This window comes from Zingiber officinale, chromosome 5B (genome assembly GCF_018446385.1).
Source record: "Zingiber officinale cultivar Zhangliang chromosome 5B, Zo_v1.1, whole genome shotgun sequence".
In the NCBI taxonomy this organism is placed as follows: domain Eukaryota; kingdom Viridiplantae; phylum Streptophyta; class Magnoliopsida; order Zingiberales; family Zingiberaceae; genus Zingiber; species Zingiber officinale.
The window spans coordinates 138339433-138367011 of record NC_055995.1 but is presented as its reverse complement, the minus strand read 5'-3'; the positions used below and the strand labels follow the sequence as shown (position 1 = coordinate 138367011).

Genomic DNA, 27579 nt, shown 5'->3' with positions numbered 1-27579 from the left:
CATATCCTTCATGATACTTTCCTCTTGTGCGATGCCTTAGACATGTTTGTCTCTGACCTTGGCATGGACAGGAAGTCAGAGACAGAATGAAGAAGAGGAATGGCAAGCAATCTTACATGCATTCATACAAACATCCAAGCCCCTTGAGACCGTCCACGATCATATGTGCTGTTAAAGATGTTTGAGCCATAAAACAGACTTGAGCTTTCTCAGCTCTTCCTCTGTTTTGAGCATGGAGGGGTGATCTCTAGATGGTAGGCTGGTGGATCGGACATGGAAGGGTTGACCTGGAGCCATTTTTATTTCATATTTGGAAACAGAGATCCTGAGAAAATTTGATGGGAAGATGTTTGAAGCCAAGCTTGTTCTATCTGCTGGTTAGATCACAGTTTGAAGCCAAGCTTGAATAAGATATCATACATTAAGCAGTCCAAGCTGGAGTTCATTAATCATGATCTCTTGTTTCATACATTGTTCCAGAGTGGATAAATTATATCTTTAAGATGCAAGGTGCATGGAGTCAGATGCTGGTGAGTTACGTTGGTCTAGTTCTGAGCTTTGACGATGTACTAATTTAATACTAATTTAAGATGCACGAGTGTCAAATTGATCATGTTAAATTGTGACATGGGAAATTAGAACCTAGCTATGGATCTTTGCAAAGCAAAATATTTTAATGGAGATAGAAAATATCTTTCAGAAGATATGTGAGTTTTTCTTGGCAAATTAAAATTCTTCAAATGAATTATTTTATATTGATTACAAAAAAAAAAAAAAAAAAAGTGATCTAACTACATTGGCGGCAATCTTTCTCTGAACACTTTAGCATATAACAAGCTATGGATTTATAGCTTTACCGATTACCACCTTTCATTTCAGTAGTCTATTTGAGACTAACAAGGGTCTGTTAATTTTTTGATTTAGAATCATTTTTCTTTTTTGTTCAATATGAAGGGTTTGATTTTTTATGATAATATTTTATTTTGCTACACAAACTTGGCTAATTACTGTATTATTTTTTACCATGAGAGTCAAGAACCTTGGTCCTTAGTTGAATTTGATTTGTACTAAGATTTTAAAAACCCATAACCGGCTGAGGCTATCAATTCAGGTGTGTTTTTTAATCTAAGTGATATATATATATATATATATATACAGAAATAATATACTGCGGATAAAGTCGTGCGAATCGCTGTGGACTTACCTTCCTGATCGGTCTGTAGACCGATCAGAAAATGATCGGTTCCCTGATCGGTCTGGTGACCGATAAGGAAGGCATGTCCGCAGCGGTCCGCTCGGCTTTGTCCGCAGCATATTATTTCTGTATATATATACACTAGTGTAATCGTGCACACATAATATAATAATATATAAATTATTTGAGTCTTTGAAAATCCGAATTGTTTGGATTTTCTAGTACCACCCTTATAAACTAAGAATTAATTATTTAGGTAAGATTCGTTAGACTCATACAATAGTGACGTTAGAGAATCTCAGCAACAAACTACTATAACGAATTTTCCTATGTCAAAAATTATTTTAATTTAATATTATACTTGTCTTAGTAAAAAAAAATTAAGAAAAGTATATTTTTTAACATCGTTGGCCTAAAATATTTATAGAAGCTTCTTTGATTATAGTGTTGTCAATTCTAAGATATGGACTAAAGAGAACTATATTTTTTTATATAAAATAACCAGAAAAAATTAATGATGAAAAAAATTCATAATAATAAGTTGTAACTGAGTCTCGAACTCTAGATATTGTTTCGCTTGTGGAATTACTAATAAACTTTGGAATTATTTTTAGTGTAAATAGAAAAAAGGACATTAACGTAAATACATTTTAGATTTTACCAAAATTAATTAGTAAAGGGGAGAAATTTTTATATATATAAAACAGGAATAGTTAAAGAATAAATTAAGAATTCTAGGGATTTACTAATGGATTAATTATTTGAATCTGGGAAATTAATTTCAAAAAGTCCTCTAGATACATCTGAACCTGAAAAGGTAAGTAACCGAAGCCGAGGACCCGACGTGGAGCGTGGCAGGCATTGGTAACGCATTGAATATGCCAGCGAGTGGGCCCACATGCCATGCCATGGTCTACCCATTGAATGTCCGCAGCCTCCAGCGACGTGAATATGAAAAATAGAAAAAGAATTCCATCTTTAAAAATAGAAATAGAAACTTCTAGCGCAGTCAAATATATTCGCTGTTAAATATTTTTAATCAATTTATCTAGGGTAAATTGAGGTGTTGCTGTAATAAGATCAGAAATTCAAATTAATCTCGATAAAATCGAGATAAATATCTTTTTTTATATGTTAGTCATTATTTTAATCCAATGATGTGAGATCATCTTCCAACCCAATGTCAAATTCATGCTCTTGGATATATATATATATAATCACGAGACATCATGGATTTCCTCTCTCTCATGGATCTTCTTTGTGGTACTTGAATTTGAGATGGTTGGGAGTCATTCTCAATCATAAGAGGGAATACTTCTGTTTGAGATGATGTACCTTCCAAATGAATTAAAGGTAACATGGAAATATCATGGCCAATTACTTCTTCCGGTTGTGCAACTTCAACTATATATGGAATGGTAATCATTTCACTATCAGTTGCATTAGTAGTTACCATATTAGGAGTACTAATGTTTCCTTAAATGATATTTCCCTAGCTTTATCACTCACACCATCCTCAATGAATTTGGCATTACCCATCTCAAAAAAGGATTTACTCAAGGGGTTATAGAACTTGAAACCTCTTGAGTTTTCAGAGTATCCTACAAAATGATAACTAATAGTTCTTAACTCCAATTTCCTTTCGTTAGGCTTATAGGGCCTAGCTTCAGCTGGATAACCCCAGACATATAGATGCCTAAGACTAGACGCTCTACCTGTCCACAACTCGTATGGGGTTTTCGTTACTGCCTTACTAGGAATTTTGTTGAGTAGGTAAACTGCAGTCTTGAGTGCTTCACCCCACAAAGACTTTGTTAGAGAAGAAAATGCAATCATACTTCTCACCATGTCTTTGAGGGTTCAGTTTCATTGCTATGCTACACCAATTTGCTGAGGTGTCCCAGGCATGGTGCATTGCACCACAATACCACACTCAGTAAGGTAATCCACAAATAACTTAGGATGTTCGCCTGATCCAGACCTACCATAGTATTCACCACCACGGTCTGATCTTATTGGCTTAATATTCTTACCAAGTTGATTTTCAACTTCGGCTTTGAAAGTTTTGAACATGTCCAGGTTTGCGACTTCTCATGAATAAGGTATAAGTATCCATATCGAGAATAATGATCTATAAATCTTATAAAGTATGATTGACCATTCCAAGAAACCTTAGGAAATGATCCACATATATCCGTATATAAAAGCTCTAAGACTCTATTACTCCACCTTAAATCCTTATTACTTTTGTTAGTTGTTTTCCCCTTGATACACTCAATGTAGATTCCAAAATCTAACATATCAAGGGAATTGAGAGTTCCTAATGACATTAACCTTTCTAAGTGCTATTTAGAGATATGCCCTAAACGCCTATGCCACAACATGGATGAATTCTCATTTGTCATACCATGCTTCACACCTATACTATGCATCACAAAATTATCCGTATGAGTTTCAGTATCTAATCTATATAGCTTGTCAATTAAAGAACCAGTATCGCACAAGATAGAAATTCAAAAAATACTAAAATTTTCATTTCCAAATGAACAAGTGTATTCGGATTTGTCCAAACATGAAATAGAAATTAAGTTTCGCTTAAAAGATGACACTACAAAAGTATTTTCCAAATTCAAAAGTACATTGTTCCTCAAACAAACTCTAAAGGCACCTATTGTCTCTACTTTTGCCTTCTTGTCTGTTCCAGTATAGATGAATCTTTCAGCATCAATTGACATTCGGCAGGTAAGGCAACCCTGCATAGATGAATCCTTCTGTAGACAACCCAGTGAAGTCTGATCGATTGGTTGATCGATTGGTGAATCCCAATCGATTAGACGATCGATCTAGCAGCTTTCTGTTGGATTCTTACGAACTTCAATCGATTGGTAACCCCAATCGATCGGTTGATCGATTTAGGAGCTTTCTGTTTGATTCTTACAACCTTCAATCGATTGACTGATCGATTGGCGATCCCAATCAATCAGCCGATCGATCCAGAAGCTTTCCTTTGAATTCTTGTCAGGATTGGTAGTCTGAATCGATTGATTCCTCATGCCGATTGATTAGTAAACACCAATCGATCAGCTAATCGATTCCAGCCTCTTCTGTTCACGAACTTAAGCATCCCAATCGATCAAACCTTACGCTAATCGATTGGTAAGCACCAATTGATCAACAGATCAATTTAAGATGATTCTGTTCGTGAATCTGTGACTCTCAATCGATTGGACAACCTTCCCAATCGATTGATATCAGAAAACGTCCATTTCTAAAACGTAATTTTCTGTCTTAAAATCGCACCGCCAATCTTGTTCTTCACAGATAATGCGAAAAAACTCTATTCAAAGGTTAAATCCTAATCTATCCATACTATATTCAACGAATATACATCAATTTCGCTCATCCATATGAAATCGAATGCAAAAATTGATGTATTTGTGTCAAAACGTTGAAAAATTATCCTTACGCCTTAAAAACTGATAATAAGTCAAACCTCGCTCTCATACCAATTGTAAGATTTACAATACATTATATATGAACTTGAGGATGTATCTATGACAGGATTTAGTTTCTATCATCTCTAAAGCTCAATACAAACTAAAACAATAGCACATGAATGACTGACCTCAATCTATCGCAAAGGTTAATGCTTCTTACTTGTCGCCAGAGTTCCTGCTATTACGGAAAAATCTTCTACAAGAATGGGCAGCAACAATCCTTAGCTTTCTCTAGATAAGGAAGAGAAGGGATTGAAGAGACTCTAGAATATGCTTTAATTCATGAGTCTCATTTTTTTTTATATCAAATCTATTCTATAGGGACTATCCTCTTTAAAACTCATTCATCATTAGTAGCTCATCAATATTAATGAACTAGATTTTGAATCTACACATTGAATTCACATCTATTTAATCTAAACCCTCCTTATATACAATGAAGTAGTATTAGATCATTTAATCAGATTTAATCATTTTAATGATAATTAATTATGTACGCTAATCAAGTATGAATTTAATTTTATAAAAATTAAGTCTATTACTCAATTGGATTAGTTCACGTATGTGAACTTTATCTGTAGTTCAATTGATGAGGAAATGGTCTGTCAGAGTAGAATATTTTATAACGTAATATCACATTCATTCCATCGATATTGTACGATTCCAACCATTCTATTTCTATTTCATTATAAAACTCGATACTAATAATTCCGGATCTATTTAGTACTTTCAAATTATAGGATGGTACCATCTTACGATCCATATTATAATTTTGTAAACCACGATGTGTGATAAGAAGACTAGAGCCCGCACCGATCCCAATAAACTTTAATAGTGTCGCATAGTTTAACTGATGGATTGACACGTAGCCTGCAGCGTGGCATGGAGACCTGGCTGGCCATGGTACGGGGAATTAAGTCAAGTCCATGGAGCCATGCCCTCCTCGCCCGACTGAGCCCACCGCATGGACTCGTCTAAAATGTCGCAATCCAAATTAATGGAGAGTAGATTAAAGATTACAGTTGCCTTTTTAGTGACAACTGCTATAATAAATATTACAATAATATTAAAAAAAAATTAAATATGAAAAGTATAATAACGCACCTTTAAATTTTGTTTAAAAAAAGAAGTACGTTTTTACCATTTAGATAATTAAAGTATTTTAAAAATATCAAGAGGTGTCAGCGGAATCCGGTTATCATTTCAGGTGTGTTTTTTTTAATCTAAGTGTTTAATAATTAGAAGATTTAAAAAAAAAAAACTAAATAATTTCAATTGATCAGGAATAAATTAATAATTCTGGGGATTTAAGAAATGGATGGTCCAAAGCTATTGCATTAATTATTTGAATCTGGGAAATTAATTTCTAAAAATCCTTGAGATACATCTGAACCTGAGTTGGGTGGAGAAGTAATTACCGGTGAGCAACTGGACAATAGAGAGGGCGGTCAGCCGACGTGGAGAGTGGCAATCATTGGTATCGAATTCATCGTGACAGCGATGTGGGCCCACATCCCATGATCTACCGGTCTACCCACGCCCGCAGCCCTTGAGCACAAAATGGCGTCGATGCACATCAAGATCGGTAGTGAGTCGTGACGTGACGTTGGACAACTGTAGAAATAAAAACTTATAGGCTTATAGCGATGTCAAATATTATTAACTATTAAATATTTCTAATCATTTAAAATTAAGGAAAAAATATACATTAATAATTTCAAAAAAGATATGAGACGAGACTTCTAAAGTTACGAAATACAATTAATTATTTTTATTTAAATATTTTTATAAATTAAAAAAAAGTATGGACAGAAGATAGACTTCTATTTAATCAGATGTAGAATTTATTTTAATAATTTTTAAAAATCATCCTTTTATTGATTTCTGTCCAAATTCAGGGTGTTAATTGGATGGATCAAAATTCAAATTTGAAATCAACCTAAATATGATAATTTGAATAACCAAATTTAATTTAATTTATATTATTCTTTTATTTTTTTAATAAAATAATTAAATAAAATTTTAAAACATATGATAATATTTTAATTTAAACACATAATTACAAACTAGTCTGAATTATATAATAATTATATTTTATGAATTTAATTAATTAATTAATTTTTTTTTGGATAAATCCGATTGGTCCAAACCTGGCCTGATCTTACTGGAATCGGATTGACAGATTGACACCCCTAACCAAATTAGGCACTCTACGAATCATTAAAAAAAAAATACAACAATACTCATTTGAGATAATAAAAGACTTTTAATTTAGTCAAATGAAATTATATCTAATTGACTACTAAAAGGAAAAAAAATTGATAAATGTATATTTAGATAATTATTCGAAACTAGGACATATATTTTTTTTTTTTACAATTTTTCTAAAATGACAATAATAACATATTTGTTAAAACGCCAAAAATTAACAATATCTGATGACAAAATTAACAAAAAAAATTCCTTTGTTTTTTCGGCAGGGAAGAGAGGAGAAGAAAAACTCTGTCCGTGTTTTTCTCCTCCTCCTCTTCCTTGATTACTTGGAGCGATCATCTCTGTACAAATTCCAACACTAGGGTTCCGATATGTTCTATCTACAAAGCGGGAGTGATTGCGTTTAGGAGAGAGACTCTAATGTTAACCGAACTCCTGAACACCCTCCCGATTCCCTCTTCCAATCCCTCCGCCAACGCCACCGTCTCCTCCGCCTTCGACGCCTTCCTCGTCGGCCAGATCTTCCAGGAATCCTTCGACATCGAGGTTGCCTCCGCCGCGGCAGCCGAGGCGATCCCCAAAAACACCGTCACCGATTTGGCCGCCGTCACCGCCGCCGCATCCGTCAGGATCCCTGCGATCTCGGCCTCCGCCGCGTCCGCCCACTTCCCCGGTGCGAGCGGTGAGGATCTCGCCAGATCCTTGATGCCCGCAGCCAGCCGAGCCGCCTCCTTCTCGGTCCGGCGGAACGAGCGGGCGATGGACGCGAGCCGCGCGGGATCAGCTCGTCGGATCGCTGCTTGAGCCTCTGCGCGGAGATCGGAGAGCGTGAGGACGGCGGATCGGAAGGATCCGTGTGCGTCGGCTAAGCGGAGGAAGGCGTCGAGGAGGCGGTCCGCCCAGGCCGGCCGGCGTCGGAGCGCCTCGCCGGTCTGGGGGAGGCGGAGGAGGTCGTAGACCGCGGCGAGGAGGCGGTCGATCGCGTCTATCCCGGAGGGAGAGGCGCCGCGGTCGACTGGGGCGGATCTGATCTGATCGAGGAGGTGGGAGACGACCGGGTGGGAGCGGCCTGGCAGGCTGGTGGATCGTAGGCTTTGGCGATTGTCCCGGCCGCCTCGGCGGAGGGCGGGGGCGGCGGCGGGTTTGGCCAGCGGCAGCGAGAGCGCGCGGCGGAATCCGGCGACCATCTCTTCCTCGATTTTGCCCTGGTACGCTTTTATCTGCCCTCTGCTCAGCTGCTCGAGTTTGCGATGTCATTGAAGCAGAGGAAGGGCGGTTTTTAAAGGGTAGGACGTCAGTGGGTGAGCTGGCTCGATTACAATTTTAAAATTAGTATTAGAAAAAAAACAAATTTAATTATTTTAAATATCATAAAATTAATTAACAGCGCTCACACGGACGGCATTGTTAGATATCAGTGTGATAGGGACACGTGGATGTAGAGTTAAATTATTTTATAATTTTTTTTAATAAAAAGTAGCCTTCTTAATGACTTCAGCTTAAACCGGACAACATAATTCAGCTCGGTTTGACTAAGAAAAAAAAACCAGAGAGTATAATATAGTGATAATAAACTGTAATTATAAAGAAGACAATATAGTGATAATTAGCAGGGTGTCTTTAATTTGCATTTTCGTTTAAAAGATATATATAAATATATATATTTAAAAAATAAGGTTCTATCTTATAGTAACATTTTTAACGTGTTATAACATTTTCCCTCTAAAACATGAGAAATATGGCGGGAGTTGGTGTCCTTTCATGGTTTGGTGATTATTTTTTTTTTTATCTCAAGGGTCAATTTCACGGCAGAAATACTTTTGGATTTTCTGATTTACCTTTTTATATATGACTATAGGGCTAGCCGTATGGATATGGATTGTTCGGGATAAACATATATAAACTTTTACGACCATGTGAGAATTTTCTTATTTACCTCTCTAGATATATACTATATGACCTTTTACCCTGGATAACACATATTTGTATTCCAATTTGATGACTGTTTAGATTTTACACATATTTGTATTTCAATTTGATGACTGTTTAGATTTTTATAGTTTTATTCTCGTTGAGCGTTCATTTCAACTGTCGTTTTTTTTAAATACCGATGAGTCAATGAAAAAAGGAGATGAATCTTTAGAATTTTTTTATTGACAAATCAAATCATTTGTTGACATCTCAAGACAATTGGGAGCGGATGACATATGAAATCCTATTTTAATATATTATTAAAATAAAAATTATCTCTTAAATTTCTATACCCTATTAGATAAATTAAAAATTAAAAAATTTAAATCTTAATTAATATATTTAATTATATTTAATCCCTATTAGATACATTAAAATTTAAATATCCAAAATCATCATTGGATTTAATCATCGAAATAAATAATTATTTCACGACATTTTATTGGTGTGGGTTTAAAGGTTAAAAGCTTAAAGGTGGTCAAACCTCGTAAGTCATCGGTTTGCCGTGTATGGTTGGACTAGACTAGAGGTTTTCTTATTAAGTCACCGTCACCGGGCACCCATGACGTCACGCCCAAGTCCCCAGTCTACAGCCACAACTATTATTACGTTATTGGCTTATCTATGATCACCCCGATCTCATTCAATTTTAATAGTTAGCCTAGTTAAGCCGATGGGTTGACACGTAGCCCGGGGGTGAGGAAAGGATATCTCATGGCCGTGACTGGCCATACTAATGGGAATTAAAGGCAAATCCATGGAGCCATGCCCTCGTAGGCTCGTCTGAGCCCACCGCATGCCTCGTCCAAAATCTGTCAATCCAAATTAATGGAGATTGTTAATTAGACAGTGAATAGCTTTGAGATTTGAGTTGTCTATTTAGTGACAACTGGTATCCAAGTATCAAAATGGCCCCGACTGAGTATTCTATTAAAACAAAATCGAATCAAATTATTTAAAATTAAATAAATTATTTTTTTAAACTAACCGACTAAATTTTTAATAAATATTAATAAATTGAATAAATAAAATATCAATTAATTTAATTAAAAATTTTAAAGTATTATGGGAGATTTACCGATTAATTTTCTTTATTGAGTTTTATTAAGTTATTCAATTTAATCGAATAAGAGATCTAGATCGATACATAATGATTGTTTAAACTTAAATTCTAAAAAAAATAAAATCACTTAAATAATTACTACAATAATTTTAATTAAAATTTAGCTGTAAATACTTCTACAATAATATTTAAATAAAAATATTTCAATATGAAAAATATAATAAAACACCTTTTAACTTTTTTAAATAAGGAGCACTTTTATTTTTGACATTCAGATAATTTATGTCGTTTTTTAAAACTGATTTTTAATTGACTTTTTTTTTTTGGAAGTTAGTCTAATACACATGCACATCAGTAAAATACATATTGTAAATATATCATAATACAAGGTAATAAGCCTATTGATGTATTCGATTTATGTATTAATTATAATTTTTTTAAAAAATGTTTCGATGTATATAGATGACGATGAGTCAACACATTCATTTCAGCCAAAAATGTAGCTTAATGCTAAAAATATATGCAAGATACATCTTTTGTCTGGCAGAATACTTTGGAAAAGTTCATATAGGCATTGAAATGCCAAACAACTACAATTTTACATTGACAAAGGAAGGAGCATTTTTCTCTTCATCTTATTGTTCCTTCTTACTTGTCTTGTTACTTTCATGCCCACGAGCATAAGAAAAGTAAGAAATACCAAGACTAGAGCAACTTTTATGTACTGGAAATACAAAGCCACCCCCGAGAAAACGATGAAAGCGAACATCAACAACTCCCATAGCACGAGTATCACGTCCACCCTGCGTTCATATCCATGTGAGGCACAAAGTAAAACATTCAACATGTGTCGCAAGAATAAAATAACATGATAAAGAAGTGCATAGAATGTGGAAGTGTCAATGTATCTGAGACTTAAGTTTTCTTGCAGTTTTTGGTGTAATACGATATGAACTTGGCCAAGAAGGTTTGAGCCACTAAATGAAATGAACTGTCAGACAGGTGATCCCTTCAGTAGACTACACAAAAGGAATCGTAATCTAGTTAGAAGACGGTAAGCTGCTACCTGACGAAATGCATTCCTTTATGAATGGCAAGCATGGCAACTGAGACTTCCTAGGTTAAGAAAAACTGAGATGCTAAAGTGAATCATTGCGCCTGTTGGAAATCAAAAGGCAAACAGAGAGAGCATTTACATTCATCCCACATCAACAGAAGAATGTTAGCTCAAGAAGAATGTGTATCGATGTTGCAGCATACGTTAAATATACTGTTAAATATACTAAAAGATGATAGAGAACTGTGCCACATGGAAGGAAGAATAAAGCATTTATAGCATTCTCTATTATAACTCCAAGTGAATACGATTAAAGAGTAGTATAAGCTTTAACCTAGTGATTGGTAATATACTCCTCGAGACAGTATTGCTTTATTAGAGGATTTTTTTTACCAACCTAGTGTTTGATGCCATACCATGCTGGAGGAGTTCAGTAGAATGAAAGGATGTGTTTGTGCAAGCCAAAATCATTTTATGATACAGTTGACTCAAGTATGCCAAGCATAGTCCTATAATACTTTGCTTTATGTTTATATAGTGCATTTTCACAAAACAAGATATCATATTGTAGCAACAAGGATACCATGTCTCCTCGATTACTCCTTTGTAATCTGTAGATTAATCTACTGAGAAAAGAAGGAAACAAGACTGAAAAAGACTAAAAAGAAAGAGTTGGAAAACTACTATTACTGATTCTAGTGAATCTCATGAAGTACCATGCCCTTAAGTCCAGACTTCCATTTACTACCAAATCAAAAACTCAGAATGCATTATATCGTGACCAAGAAAACCACAATCTTTCATCAATATGTAACTCTCTGGATTAAAGCAAAGGCTACGAGAATAGTGAAAAAAGCACAACAAAAAATAGTGTTTAACACGAAAGATGGCAGAGCGCATCTTAAAATTATCTATATTGCTAACTTACACTGTCAACTGAAAAACTTTGGAGAACAATTTTCGCAAGAGTTACTATTGTCGTTTGATCCTGAATTTAAGCAGCAGTCAAGTCCATGGGGTTTAATAAATAAGTAACTAATGGTTATAATTCAACTATTGATAAAAGGCAGGTCCAAAATATTGATGAGAGAAGATTTCTAATTTGCAAGTCACAGATTGAGTTTGTATAGATTACTTGATCTGCATTTTTCAATTGAGGTCAAAATTGAGAAAAGAAATGACAATTTTTAATGAAGAAACTATTGTACTAGTTCATGATAAAAAAAACTTCACTCAGGTTGTCTAACTATACTTTCAACATTAGGTAGATGGTATAGGCGGCCTAATGTAGACAACATAAAGGAGGCACTTAATGATTATTAATCCTGAGATGGATAATTTGAAGGTACAACCCAATGATCAAACCATACCAAACAAAATATTGAAACACTAAAATGTTGGCCACAAAATATAGAGACACTGTAAAGCTAATGCAAGATCACTGTTACCAGGTTGGACAATTCAATTGACCAGTCTAGTTCAATCAGTATTTAATGTGTAGCTAATGCCTTGTTTCAATACATCCGTCGCTAAAAGCTGAATAATTCAACCTCTCATCTCAGTTATCGCCCAAGAGACAACTTTGCCATGCTTCTTCCTAAATCTGAGCAATCAAGACGACTAACGTAGTAATATAAACTCGATTTTCGTATAAACTAGACGTTTTGTTAACCTGTTTTGAACATTACCACGTCGTGTTTCTAGGCTTCACAATGGCCCTTTTCAAAAAGTTTGGCTTTCCAGCTTATTGCAATCTAATTGGGAAGGACACAGTTTGATAACCATGTTGATCATAATTATCTTATTCCAAAACTAGAAATCATCATTGGCATTCTCATTTTTACGGGATCCTGAGAAATTTCATCCATGCTCCATAGATAGAACGTTTAAAGGACAGATTGTGCTTCCTAAATTCGGTATTAAACTAACCGTGCTAAAAAAAGATGCTGATTAGGGATCCTTGGAGTCCGATGGCAGCATGAATGCTCAAAAATTTAACATAATTTAAGGCGACTGTATAGACCAACTCACGATAAATTACTAATTTAATGTTTGGTTGCTTATCAAACCCAAATTTGTCTGAAGCAGAAAAAGGATCGAGTTGCCAAATCAAAAACATCTGATAAAACCTCTCAAAATGAAGAAAAAAAAATAACGAAGTGTAATTACTAGAACTGGATCCAATTACCGGGAGGATGTGAAGAAGGAGACGATAGCCCACTCGTGCGAAGATCTCACCTGGTACTCCCGCAGCTGCTCTGCCAGATTCGATCGCGTTATCATCTCTCCAGATCAGATCCACACAAAGGCGAACCGGAGAAGCCACCGCGGGCACGGATCAAGCAAGCACCGGCCAATCCTAGCAAATCGGCGACCGCGTCCGCCCCCTCCGGCCGAGAGCGTCCGGAGCGGTTCAGGTCGGCGCTTTGCCGGTGGAAATCCTGGATCCTCGACAGCTTCCGAGGCCTACGAATCTCGAATGAGAACGGATCGATCTATCGATCCACAAGCGACTGAAATTGGGGATGGAAGAACAATGCGATGGAAATGGCAGGGAAGGTTCTGCTCTATCTCCACGGTCGCGGGTGCTGATGGACTAAAAACCTACGTTTCCACTTATAACCTTTATATATAGTTATGAAAAAAAGTTCGTTTTACCTCACACAGGATAGAAAATTAAAAGGGCACCCTTTATTAAAAAACTGGAACAGAAACCTAAATATTTAAAATCAAGCAATAAGTATAGAATACATGTGCAAAAAGAGTGAGAAAAAAAAAGTGTAGACAAGAGCTTGATAGATAGGCCAATAGAGTAAATCCCCTATGCCAACAACTATACAAACAAAACAGAGAATTGAAGTAACAAAAAATAGTTAAACCATCAGTTGTGACACTCAGCTGAAGTTTGTTGTATCAAGGTCAACTCAGAGAAAGTCAACTAGAAAAGGCACAAAACAAATCATCAACAAGTTATGAAAATTCTTATACTTTCTTCAGAAAGAAACGGAAGAAAACTCAAGAACAACATAATAAAGTGCAAGCAAATCATCTACAGGTTTTTATCATTAATATAAAACTCGATTTATATGTAGAACAATGATCCAGTATGAGAGTCTTTGAAGCCACATCCTTTTCGTATACAAGTGAAGAAGAGAGCACTTTGAATAACCTTACAGGAACCTTATTCCAATTTGTTGTTTAGAAAAAAGAATGAAACCTGCTTATCACATTGTGAGTGTATCAGGAAGGGGAGTTGGGGCCCCTAAAATTTTGCCTCCAACATCGGGAAAACACTCTTGGTTTGGCAACAGGCCGACTTTACCATCGGCTTCCACTTTGATGGGGTATCTTAGTAGATGACCTGTTAAGATTGTCATCTCATCTGAAGTGTATTGGGACCAGTTCTCTTCAGCTATGTTGTTGACGAATTGGACGCACTCCAGGCTACTGGGATCACTGAATCGGTCGTCTACCATCCCAAGATGCTCTGCCCACAGTGACATTCTATATCCATACACCTGGAACAATTTTCTTTAGTACAAAACACAGTTATGGAAACAAGCTATTGATTCAATGAACTTCATAGTATAAATGGGGTGAGTTTTGCCACAATTGCAGGGACTGAGGTAGCAGGGTGATCCTTTGTTGCTAAGGCAAGAAATAGTTACTTTGGGTTTAAAGTAATTTTAAACCTCATTGATAGAAACCTCGTTATTCATGTTGCATCAATCCTAAGCTAGCCAATATTGCACCTCTAGGTAACAGAGGTGCAATATTGTCTCACTCTTGTGCCAGAGGCATCTATGAGTAATTGTCTCACATTTTATAATTTTGTCAGTAAGGGTTGAGTGGACAATGGAATATATATATATATATATATATATATTCCATTGTCCACTATTTTTCCCAAAACTTCTCAAATGTAAGTCTTTTTTGAATTTTAACATATTTCATAAAGCCCAGGGAAATGACTAGCTGAATGTGCATGAGTGTCTTTAGATGGTTCATAAGCTAAATGATAGATAGAGAGAAGGAAAACTGAAGTTGATGACTGATGCTAACCTGTCCATGCGGATGTCTTTTCTTCATTGCCCAAGTATGATGAGGCTGATAAGCTCCCATGGCTATTTCAGTATCCCTTGATCCAGACATAGATCTTTGATTAATATTGGCTGAACCAACCATCACATACTCATCATCAACAATCATCCCTTTTGCATGGACATATATCATGAACCGCCGAAATTTTTGTGACAAATTCTGGGCCCATTTGAGATGCGAAAAATGAAATTAATTATCAAGCATCAACAAAACAATAAATATTTAATATTCATGAAGATCATCCAGTGCCTGAATAGCTACTTTTGATTTGTGTTGAACCCCTACAACCAATAGTAGTCTCATGCACAAGGAAGTATCAATTAATTTACATGAAAGGAAAATGAAATATGCCAGTGTGTAATTCATTGTGGAAATTGCAAAATTTAGAAGAATTTGACCCTAATGAAACAATCCATGAGAAATACAGGACAAATTATGCCTTAACTAGATCAGATCCTTTGGCCAGTGTAAACTATGTTAAAGATAGTAGGAATTGAGAAGGATAAAACTCCAGTTCTTAGTCTTGTTCTTAAAATATGATTTCATACTAAGAGGTCCACCGACTAAGTGCCGTGACATTTTGCATTAGATTGGACTCCCTAAGGAGCTCAGCAAACTGAACCAATATAATTTTAGGGAATATTAACCTTTTAGGTATGTGACCTATGCCTATCAGTATCAGACTGTTACATGGAAGAGATTACTACCATGACAAATTTTGGACTAACTAGAGTAGACTTGAATCTAATGAAGAATGCCTTTGCTGTCAGCTTACTCTTTGCAAAGGAACTGGGAAGGAAAATAAGTAGATAATGGTGTAAAAAACATGCAAAATTGAATGCAGGGACCATGCCCATAGTACTAATTATCAGCAACTCATCACATCCATGCTCCATTGTCTGGCACTATATGACATGGATTTCACATGCCTCCCAGCCAATTACTTCCATGATTGTTCCTATACAAGGCGATCCTCTTATTCTCAAAGATAAACAACCCACAACTTAAGTACAACAATGAATGCAAGTAACTTATTCTGAAAATAGTAGTTGTCGATATGCCATGGATACATTACCGCAGAGCTCTTTTCTAAAGATTGAACATTTTGTAACAGTTTGTCCTTCATTGTTTCACGTTTTCCCAGACAAAAGAAATTTAGGTAATCCTGTGGATGTGCATCTTTAATGTTCATAGATCTAATCTCCTGTGCCACAATTCCATACATCATTTGCATTGTCTGGCCCTGCAAGAAGCATAACTTTTAATTCTTACTCCTACCAAATAAAACAAAAAGTTCTTAGAAAACCCAGTTGCAGACAGCACAGATACCACAGCTTAAAAAGATTATAGTTAATATCATAAGATAAATCATTATTTCCTAACCTACCCAGAGGTGTAAATATAACATTTTTATTCTGTTCCTTTGAAACTAAATAGTGTTATATAAATTATTCAAATTGCAAGTATTTCCAATTTGAATAGTTGGAGGGCAGAAGTCTCTGGAAATCTCATTGTATCATATGGTTAGAGAATGAAGCTCATAGGACAGAGAACTCCATGATATATTATACATCGATAGGAAGTAAGCATTAGTAGTACTTCCATCATAATATGTACCTTCAAATAAGTGAATACAATAGCTTTTATCTGTATTTTAAGGGACATCCACAGATCCTTGGGTTATGTTCTGGAACAATTTGGAGAATAGAGATGGTTACTTTTTCAGATTGTTGATCTTCCACAAAACAAACAAGAGTTTCAATAAGTTCTACACAGAAGTTAACAATGACCAAACATAAAACAGTTTTCTGTAGACTCAGTAAACTGAAGTAAAATGGTAACCCTTGATAAATTATATATCACCATTCACCCAGTGCATGTTAGTTGGCAATATCAGGGGTTGGCTAGGAGGATCTTGTCCCTCCATTGAACTCAAAACCCTTGGTAAATCATATTAAAAAAAAATGTTACACTATATAAATTCATCTCTCTTTGTTTCATTTATAAATATTTCTATAGCTTAGAAACTTACAATTCATAAATAGTTAGCCTGTAGTAGGTTAATTATTGTTTGCTATATTAAGCGCGATTGTAACAAGTTGAAAACATAGGTCCATATCAAATCAGAAGTGATATGAGCTCTACTGAAGGACTGGTGTATGATTATACATGACATCCTCTTGAGGATTAGAGGTTATCAAATTCACAGAAGGCAGTGGAACAAGCAAAGAGAAATGGTGGATCAATGCATACATCTTCAAAGAAGATTCATTTCACCCAAGTAATTAGACCAGAAAGACCACTTGGCCAGATACTTGAAATAATTATGACAGTAATGAGGAGGTTCATTTATGTCAGAAGTGTCTAAGCAATACTGGCATCACATTAACCTTCACATTATCTCTTCTCTGGCAAAGCTCTACAAGGGATCTTCCTAAGATATATTTGGCAATGTCTGTCCTGCAAGGAACTATTTATGCCATATGTTATATTACTTTATTGGGGAATGAGTCAAAAGCTAGTCTCGATAACTCCAAACAAATCTAACATTGGTAACTTGTTATAGAAAAACTAGAACTTGACTTCTGCTTATTTGACAGACTTGCAAAACACTTGTGACAGAAAACTATTTGTTTCTATAAAATTTCTTTTAATCTAGAAAAAGCTTCAGCAGTAGCATGTTTTCCAATTTTCCAACATCGTCATTGATATCAACATGGCTCTTAAAGATGTTCTTTCGATTCATCAAGAGTGTAAATGTTAGATCATGTTGGTACTGAGCAATGCACCATCACTTTCTCCAAAGTTTAAAAAAGCAAAAACCAAAACAGTTTATTTGGGCATATCTAAAAATTATAAGGAGATTTCAGAACTTCAACTTATCAGAGAGAATTCCAAGTGTTGTGGAATGTACCAATGAAACACTTCTAAAAAATCTATGGATTTTCTCTTTGCATTGTGCAAAAAAAATGAACAAGTTGTTGTTCTTTCAGACTGATAATCTATATGCATCATCACAAATATAGTACAAAGCATCATTATCACCTACTGAAGTAATAATACCTGCCAAAAAAGAATTTCTTGCACAGCGTTAGAATTTGGATCTCCTTCAGGCCACATTGGTATAACTACATAAACAGCAAACCTCTCTTTGGCTCTAATTTTGCTGGCAATTTTCAAGGCTAATTCCATGGGTATCAGATTATCAGCTCCTGTGGAAAATTAAATTACGATATGATGCCAAAGGCTATTGAATTGAAAGCCTGCAACCTAACGATCCGAGGATCAAAACATAAACGTAGGAAACATAAAACAAAAATTGCAACAAAAAAACATTATTCAGTCCGAAGTTAAGCCTGACAAACCACCATTAAATATTTTGATGTGGACGCCTTTGTTGGACGCCACTATAATCGGAAGCAAATTACTAATTTGGAATAAATCTGCTACTGCCTAATTTGATAATTTGGAATGAATCTGCTACTACCTAATTAGCTACTGAATAAATCTGCTACTGCCTATTTGGTTACTGTCCAAATTCTGCCCAAATTTGCTACTGTTATAAGTAGAAATAAATAAAGGGCATTTATTTATTTGATTCCTTGTTTCCTTTAGGGATTGTCTTTTCCTTTTTCTCCTTGAATAGTCCATGTAATTAACTCCTTATAAAAGGTGTGTTATTATCAATGAAGAGAAGAAGAAAAATTGAGTAATTGAGACTCTGTCTAGGACGAGTCTTTCCTCCTCCCTTTCCCCCTTTCGTGTTGCATGACCAAGTACGGATCCAAATCTCGACCTGTGACTCGATCCTATACTCGGGACCATATCATATTTCTAAAAAGATGCAGTCTTCTAGTTTTGGCAAATGATTGAAAACAAACTGTTGCAGACAGGATTGTTAAGTTCCAAAGTGGTCAGAGACTCATATCAACAAGGTACAATAAGTAGATTTATCAGAGTTTGGGATTTAGTATCTTTTATGGATAAGTATCATCGACCACATATTTTTTAGTTTGAAACTTTGAAAAAGCATTGATTTAACGAGGTTATGCATTTCTTTGGGGTTCCAGATCACGACATCTGACCATTCTACTTGACAGTAAAACTTAAATGTTCAAATAAATAGAAACTTTAGCAGGAAATATAGTTGTTGCAGAAAAAAAACATAAGCACGAACCTGGATTTCTGTAAGAAGGCCAAGCATATGAAGAACCAATAAAATACTGATTTTCAATATATATGAAATGTTGGGCAGATCTGATCGCCTTTACATATGCTGTGTGGATGCTCTTATCAATGACTAGATTTTTCCGACAAACAAGATTCTGCAACAATAAAGTAGATACAGCAAAAAAGTTAACAGATGAAATTGCTAACATCCAAAGAGCTTCTGAATCTGACCTAACACTTAATGCATCATACATATACAGATCAATGTTCACAAGGCTTTCAACTGAAAACCAATATTTCATTGGTGGATGATGTATATCATCAAGGAAAAAAAGACTAACCATCTTTAAAGCCTCTTGGACATTACTGGGGAATCCCTTTACTGATCCAGAATCGATGGACCGAAAGACCTGAACAATCATAGATAATTAAGTTTGAGTGAGTAATCCTCAAGACAATATCGATAAAATTTATCAGCAATTCATCAGGATACAACCTGAACATGCCAATGCTCAGAATCTTCACTCCTAGCAACCCATAAGCTTGGATCATCTTCTGAAACAGAAAGTGAAGGACTGAGAATCCAGGAAATACGTTCAAGTTTTATTAATGCATCATCATGCCATCGGGATGATTTTCTTAAGCGTAGACTTAATTCCCGCCATTTTGTTGCCTTCCGCCACCTCTGCTCAAAATTCTTCAAGATATCATAAGCAGCTGGACCTTCAATTTTACAATGTAAATCATGCCAAGGTTGGCGCGGGCCTTTTGTTCCTGTCTAAACAGAATCAAGATATAAAAAGGTAATACGAACTACAAACAATAAGTACCTTAAAACTCCTAGATATAAGTTGAGCAACATGTCAAGTCGTATGCATATTGCTCCAGTTACTCGTATTGCTTGATGCTTTTATATGCTAGAGTGGCATAAATACATAAAGACCAATCAAGCAATGATTCTGATGCACAATCACATTTATATAAGCCATTTAAAAATAACTTGATGGTTTATGGTAATAAATAACTCATCATAATTCTGGAAATTTTATCTAACATGAGCAACCATACCAAATTGCTTGTTTGAATTTCTAGTCACAGGGGTGCTAATTTGACTAAAGGGTGACATATTTGCTACAATGGGGCAGGGATCAATTCTCGATTGGTGCATGCCTTCGGAGAAAAAACTCATCCCAACCCCTAACCACTTGACACTCGACTATAAGCTGACCCCATGATTTACCTCCCTTCACATAACCTGGGACTGTGAGGGGGTTAGGGTGAGCGCAATCACCTTTCTTGCTACAATTGTTTGAATTTCTAGTCCAAGCTCACCAACACATTATGGAAAATTCATCTCCGACATGAGCTATAAATAACATGACTTAGATTATGAAACCAAACACACAACATATATTATATCCTGCCATTGGGCAATGTGTAAAAGTATTTATTGGAGCAAAAGATGATATCGCTCACCCCAAGCGGCTGAGTATCACCGGCCCCACAGCAATATATAAGCAAATAAATCACGGGAGTGAAAGTATTTGTTTTTTTTAATGAAAGTGTAAAAGTATTTGTTGATAATATACATGAGAGACAACCTTGGCTTATAATATATATGATTAAGATCCATTCATGAGATCTTTGACATGTTTTATGTGGGCTGCTCGTGACTAATGCAACCTTCAAATTTTTTATCCAGAGAATCTTCAGACTAGCATCAGCCATGTTATACATGCGACATGCACACAAATAAATATTTATTATCCAATCAAAACCAAGTTAAAACACATTGGATGTAGTCATGTAAATCTTTTCCCTCCCTCAATATTGTGTAGTATTCCTAGTATATTAGTGCCTAAAAATTACCAAGAGCTCCTTTTTTAGAATGAGGTTTTTGCCTATGTAACGGGGAACCTGAATCCTGACACTCATTCTGCACCTTGTCACATTAACGAGGATTACGTAGGACATGACAAAATTCAAGTATAGCTGAGGATGAGCTACAGTCCTTCTGACCAATTAGACACAATCTACTCATTGGCAATATTGAATGCAATAATCACTTCAAGGTAAGTATTGAAAATCAGGGAGCTCTTGGTTCAATTCTAAAGAATGGACAGTTATAGGGAAAGGTTCCCAAAAGGCTTATTATTGCTGGTCTCCAGTCTGCTCATCAATCCAACCAGGGACTAAAATATTGGGCTACAAACTCTATGCTATTCATAGTCAGAATATAACAATGCATATTCACAGTTGATGCATATAACCAAAGTACCAATAGCTCTATGCTAAAAAAGCATGAACAACCAAGGGTCAAGGGCCAAAAACAAAATTTTCTAAATTGGCTAATGTTGTTAAACAATTAAGCCCGTGCATAGATTTGGTTAGATGCTTCCAACAAAACATGAGGAACTCAAAAGGACGAACAAGAAGAGAGAAAAGACTTACAGAAAAAGTGGGATTATGGAAATCATTCTGAAAGACTGTATCCAGATCACTAAAAAGTCTATGCTGTGGTGTATCATAGCGGCCATCACAAAGATCAAGACCACCTATAAAAGCAGTAATCTTTCTCTTATTTCCAAAAGCTTGTGTATCAACCAACACACATTTCTGATGGTGCGTAAAAAGAGTCCCTACTACCTGTACAAAGAGTCAAACAAGCTAAGTACCTGTACAAAAGAAAGTGTTTATTTTTCTAGATTCTTGGTAGCAAAGAATCAACTTTCATTCTCGGGCTAAGAATGTAACTCCTATCTTTCATAAAAACTCTTATAAAACTAAAAATTTTCAATCTCCCACAAGTTTCCATTAGATTGTAGTTGGAAAAGAGATAGTAATTCTAAAAGACATAAGGATCAAAGTTAATGTTGAAAGAGCAAATATATTTCAGGATCAAAATTTAGAAATCAAATTGTACACGAAACCAAATATGACTCTTGGATGTGAGTTGGATAAGATCACATAGTTGTTTGGTTTAATTTCAAAGAACTGTGAAAAAACAAGTTAATGATAGAACTAAAGGCGTCCTAGATTCAAATGTTAAAGCCAGGAGTGGAAATAAGGAAATCCAAAAAAAAATTATGACACAAACAGGTGAAATTACATTGTAGAGTTATTTACTTGTGAAGATTTAAAAGTTGTTTGCCTTAGGTGACGCTTTTACTTTTTCTCAAACAAAAATATATACACTTCAATGGTGGATCACTACTAAGCTGAATGACAGCAATGGCATGCTTTTGAACATGTGCAACAGTTGAGATTCACACTTGCTAACATCTAGTGAACATTGTGATTAACATGCATTTACTGAAACACAGTGACAGCATAACTTCAGACAAAGCATCATATTTCCTTTCTTTATAAAGAAAAGTAAGATAAGGAATCATATCTATTTAGTTCATCGTTCGTACATCATTTAGCTTTCAAACCAAAAACACTAAACTCACTCACTCACCAGAAATTATTCAGGTAAATGCTACACTGAGTTAGTCACTTGATTGCTCAGTTTAGTTGAAGGAAATTTTCTTCTTCTTCTTACAATCTAAGAGCTAATATGCATATCTTTTTTGAAAAAAAAATGACAAGTGTGAACATGTCTATATGACTCAAATAGCAGAGTCAAGAAAATGTGATGGTGTTAAACTTGCCTGCTGCTTGACAATGCTTAGCTTATTGCTTGCATAACGCGGCGACAACACACAAATAACTGAGGAATGTTTGAAAAACTTCCGAGTCTCTTCATCATGAGTCTGCATCACACCACCCTACAAAAGTATATGCAATACAGATCAATGAAATTTTTTGAGCCAGAATCAGGCTCATCTCACATTGCAGACATAAAGATCTTTGCTTTCTTATACAATCTGATCATTAAGGCCCTCCAGATTAGATTTCATTTCATTCGCTAGTCAGCATGATTCAAAACGGTTTCTGGCTTATTCTCCCAGCCAAAGGAAGAGAATTACAAGAGTAATCAAAGGAGATGCAAACAGGAAATCTATTTCGATAGTATGGAGATGGAGATGCTGATTAGAACGCCGATGGAAAGCAAGAAGATGAATGATTAAAAGGACTTGCATTGGAAAGTTCTTACCGTCTTGAAGAAGAATTTGTCGTGGGATGTCTTGTCGTCCCAAACCAACATGCAAACTCTCACACCCTCCTGCGACTTGTACTTGAGCAGGTCCCCTAATGTCAATTCTCCTGCGCTCGGCAGCGGCCGTGTCGGCTCCCTCACTAGCTTCACCTTGTGATAAATCGACCAGCCGACCATATAAATCAGATGGTGCGCCTCGAGAATCGCATGACAAATATCCTCCCAGCAGTTTTCCTGCTTGTAGACGGCGCCCGTCTCAAGCCTGACCTCCTCGAGATCACCATGACCATGGGCATCCTGGTAGAGCGTAAGCGCCCCACCTCGCCGCAATGGGAAATAGGAATCCCTAACCCCAAGCATTTCGGGATCCCCCGCAATGCCGTGCTGGTACTCCGGCTTGTTCTCGACAGGCGTGTACTCAATGGAGAGATGGAGGGCGGTTTCGGGCTTCGGAGGCTTCCCATTGGGGCCTATGATGGGGAACCAATCATGGATTGTCTCGCCGGAGGCGATTCGCGCAGTAGGGATCGACACGGTCCCGATCATCTGCGCGCCGAAGACGTCGTTGTCCTTAACGTGGAGCACGAGGGTGGAAGCTCGATGGGCGAGGAAGATCTTGAATTGCTCATTCCAGATGGGATCCTCGTTGTTGTTTATGACGCGGGTACGGGCGACAGTGGCATCTCCGAGGCAAGCGGTGACGTAGGGGTCGCTCGTGATGATCTTGCGGTGGTGGTGGTGGCTGCGGCGGCGTGCGGAGGGGTCGCATTTGGGGAACGGCTCGTGGCAGGAGGAGAACAAGCGGCGCAGGTGCTCGGAGAACATGTCCATGTTAGGGAGCCGGCGGGCCTCAATGACGGTGAGGACGAGGTCGCCGTGCAAGAGAATGGCCTCCCCGGAGACGGCGGCGACAGACGCCATCGTGCTCCGGCGAGGGGAGACGAAGGGACCTTCCGCTTACAGGCGAAGAGAGGAGGAAACGAAGAAATGGATAGAGAGGAACAGGGAGCGCCCAAGTCGGAGAGCGAGACGCGGTCTCACGGAAGTATAAATTTAGACACGTGGACCAAGAACGACTTCAATGCAACGCATGCAATATGCCATTTACCCCCCATCAAGTTACAATTTTCTATATTGCACCTCTAAGTCTAAGGAAATTATCAGTGGCTTTTAAGCAAGGGAAGTAGGTAAATACGTGAGAGATAAATAAGCGAGTCTTCCTTCATGGCACAACGTGGAGTAAACTTAAATTTAGCGCAACGGCCTGGAAATTACCAGCGACGCCCCTCCAATTTTGGCAATCAATAATGGTTTCGGAAAATAACTTAAATTGTAAGTGTTAAAATGAATTCAGTATATTTCTATGAATTAGGAAACAGATGTTAACTGAAATCCATGATCGTTATTAATTTATTGAAAGATCCACCTAAATTTTATTTTTAAATTATTAAATCATTCATATTTTTTTAATAAAACATCCGCCTAAATAGCTATAAATAATTGAAATCCATGATTTTTTTTTTTGTAATTTATTGAAACATCCGCCTGAATTTTACTTTTAAAATTATTAAATCGTGTATATTTTTTTAAAATACGGCCAAGATAGCCATAAAATTACAGCCAAACTGATTTAATGGTCACCTAATTATGACTAAGACTGTGAAATTATAATTGAGTTGACTACTAAATTATGATCAATCAACAATAATAATATTAATTAGTGTTATCATGATGATAAGTATGATCATGATAAATTTTTATCGTCTAATTAATACATTTCTCATTTTTTTTCAATAGACATAATTTTGATTCTCATTATATATTTTTATTTTTTTATCTTATATATGTTTCCACATCCACTAAATGACGATTGAGTCTAATTGTAAAATCAAAATTAATATTTTGATAAATTCGTAGGTGATTTAGTAATTTGAAAAGTAAGATGAGTGATTTGGATATTTGAAAAGGTAAGCTAAGTGATTGGTATAGTAGCATGAGGTCGTAGCGATGAATCGATCGGTGACGGGACGACGGACCAATCCATCATATATACTAGCCCAATCTAAGATGAATTTCAGGTTAGATGATTCAGTTTACAAAAAAAATTCTTATAATTTATTAAATTTTATAAAATAATTATTTTAAAATATATTAATAAAATTTTAATTTAATCTATTTAAATTATTTAACGGCTAAACTAACTCGACCAGTCACATTCAAATTAAGCTGTTCTAGTAAGATGAATTTGTGGCACGAAGATAGATCCGGACTTCGCTTTGCTTTTAGAGAAGAATTGGTGGGTTTTCTTTGAGTGGAGTGCTCTACTACCTTCCTAATTTTCATTATTGAAGAAGGCAACTTCATAGGGTCATCACCTCATTAATTATTATGCACGTCAACTAAAAAATAGCTTGGCATAATTCATTTAATTAATTATAGTTTCAATATTAAGGGATTGATCATATCTAAATCAAGTTCAAGCCTTAAACAAATCAAATTATAAGGTTTTAAATAATTTTAGAATTATATGTTTACAGTTGTATTAAAATTAAAAATTTAAAGCATAAAATAATTATTAGGACTATGATGACTCAAATTTTTATTTTTGAGAGAGATTTCGTAGAAGATATGGATTGCTAGGAAGGAATCAATGAAATCTCAATGTTTGGAATTCTGATCTCCTCTCAATGCTTAGATATGAATTGCTAAGAAGGAATCAATAAAATCTCAATGCTTAGTTATTACACTGATGAAAGCTCATCTTCGATGAATCCTTATCCAACAGCCTGATCGATCGATCGATAATTTGTTCATATGACCTTCCACTTAACAAGGTCCACAAAATTGAGGTAACCACGATTCCGTAAGTCGATAAAACAAGAGAACAGCTACATCTTAAAAGGCATTCGATACATTTATCGCGTAAAATTCACCTCCCCAATGTTGGTTTCTCAGATCCCTCAATCATCGCTGGCTTAGCTTTATCATTGTGCATAAGTAACTCGTCGTACAATTTGAAAGAATCATTTGTGAACTCGCTTAGTGACTCAAAGATGCTAGTCAAACCTATCTTGATTCGGTTTAGCGTGATCTCGTGTGTGCTCCGCAAGCAAGCATGGTGTTTGGCTTTCTCAATTTCCAATTTCTTCTTGAGCACATCTAGCATCTCTTTTCGATTTACCAAATGCTCGGGCCTGTGGGAGATCTCCGGTTCGGGGTCATCTTCCGAGAGCTTTGACATCCTGTGTTACCTTTAGTTCTTCATACAGCTTCTTCTCCCAAGCATACAATCTTCCGAGGGTTTGTGAATGGCTTTAATCCGTACTGCTAAAATCATTGAAAAGGTCACTCTTATTCTCCGACCACTGTGAACTACTCGAGCTTGATGCTAGATGACTCCGGTAAGAAGAAGATAACGAAGACATGGACGAAGGAGACCGTTGCCATGTGATCGCTTGAATCATCTTCGACGAATTCTCTTGACCATACAAGTCATACAAAAGTGAGATGTAGTCACAATAAGGACTAATGAAAGCATAATCCTTGTAAAGCAAGTTTGAAGTTTTTGAATCATAGCTTTCGAAAAAGAAGTTCCACTTTTCCCTGAACTATGCTAACTTCTTTTTTTTTTTCATTTTGGCACCTAGATTTAGACAAATGGCATTCTACGCCCAACCTTTGCGACACAATTCCATCTTTCACGTCGAACATAGCACCATTAGGCGCGACTTGAAAATGATGAACAATCAAAAACCTCAAGGAAAGTTTACTCCATCTTTTATCACTTCACTTGTAGCCATTTTCTTTGGTTCAAGGGAATTAAGCATGCCAATATCTATGAGGGAAGCATCTTGACGATTTTAAAACCCCCTTGAGGCATGTTTAAAAGAGTCATTCTAAAAAGGGTAGAAAATCAAAACAAAAATTATCAAAAGGGTACCCATTTTTTATATATTATCGAAACAATATCATAGCAGAATTTAAGCCAATTTTAAGGGCAAAATGAAAATTTCTCAAACTTTTCAGTGCAAAGTATCATCAAATAATGACAAAGGGTCTGGGGACTGGGGTGCATAATTGTAGATGGCAAGAACACACAGCCAAAAAGATGAAGCAACTCAATTGGGAAGAACATACAGCCATTTCTTTTGAGATCAGTATAGCTGAAATTTGAAGCGAGAATTGAAGGAAAAAAGAATCACCTTTCCT

General features: G+C 36.1%; 3 protein-coding genes across 3 annotated transcripts; all 3 read right to left on the bottom strand.

The window, feature by feature from the left end:
- Positions 1–7286: 7286 nt before the first annotated feature.
- Positions 7287–8093, bottom strand: LOC121987123. The gene has a single exon (XM_042541022.1). It carries the CDS (start codon positions 8091–8093, stop codon positions 7287–7289), a length of 807 nt encoding a protein of 268 aa, XP_042396956.1.
- A 2304-nt stretch (positions 8094–10397) lies between these two features.
- LOC121986323 lies at positions 10398–13596 on the bottom strand. The gene is made up of 2 exons (XM_042540204.1): positions 13186–13596; positions 10398–10743 (listed from the first exon to the last, which is right to left on the bottom strand). Exons 1-2 carry the CDS (start codon positions 13278–13280, stop codon positions 10539–10541), a joined length of 300 nt encoding a protein of 99 aa, XP_042396138.1. The 5' UTR covers positions 13281–13596; the 3' UTR covers positions 10398–10538.
- A 447-nt stretch (positions 13597–14043) lies between these two features.
- On the bottom strand, positions 14044–24383 carry LOC121986322 (phospholipase D delta-like). The gene is made up of 10 exons (XM_042540203.1): positions 23368–24383; positions 22922–23038; positions 21720–21914; positions 19765–20046; positions 19610–19678; positions 19276–19423; positions 18162–18310; positions 16174–16341; positions 15060–15257; positions 14044–14515 (listed from the first exon to the last, which is right to left on the bottom strand). The coding sequence occupies exons 1-10, from the start codon at positions 24289–24291 to the stop codon at positions 14222–14224; spliced, it is 2544 nt and encodes an 847-aa protein (XP_042396137.1). The 5' UTR covers positions 24292–24383; the 3' UTR covers positions 14044–14221.
- Between the last annotated feature and the right edge of the window lie 3196 nt (positions 24384–27579).

Excerpts from the sequence above, each read along its gene's own strand:
- LOC121987123 (XM_042541022.1), bottom strand. The coding sequence starts at position 8,093 with ATGGTCGCCGGATTCCGCCGCGCGCTCTCGCTGCCGCTGGCCAAACCC.
- LOC121986323 (XM_042540204.1), bottom strand. The coding sequence starts at position 13,280 with ATGATAACGCGATCGAATCTGGCAGAGCAGCTGCGGGAGTACCAGGTG. Across the intron at positions 10,744-13,185 it reads TCCTTCTTCACATCCTCCCG|GGTGGACGTGATACTCGTGC; the intron begins GTAATTGGATCC and ends ATATGAACGCAG.
- LOC121986322 (XM_042540203.1), bottom strand. The coding sequence starts at position 24,291 with ATGGCGTCTGTCGCCGCCGTCTCCGGGGAGGCCATTCTCTTGCACGGC. Across the intron at positions 19,679-19,764 it reads CTGAGCATTGGCATGTTCAG|GTCTTTCGGTCCATCGATTC; the intron begins GTTGTATCCTGA and ends ATGATTGTTCAG. Across the intron at positions 15,258-16,173 it reads CTTTAGAAAAGAGCTCTGCG|AATTTGTCACAAAAATTTCG; the intron begins GTAATGTATCCA and ends AAATGGGCCCAG.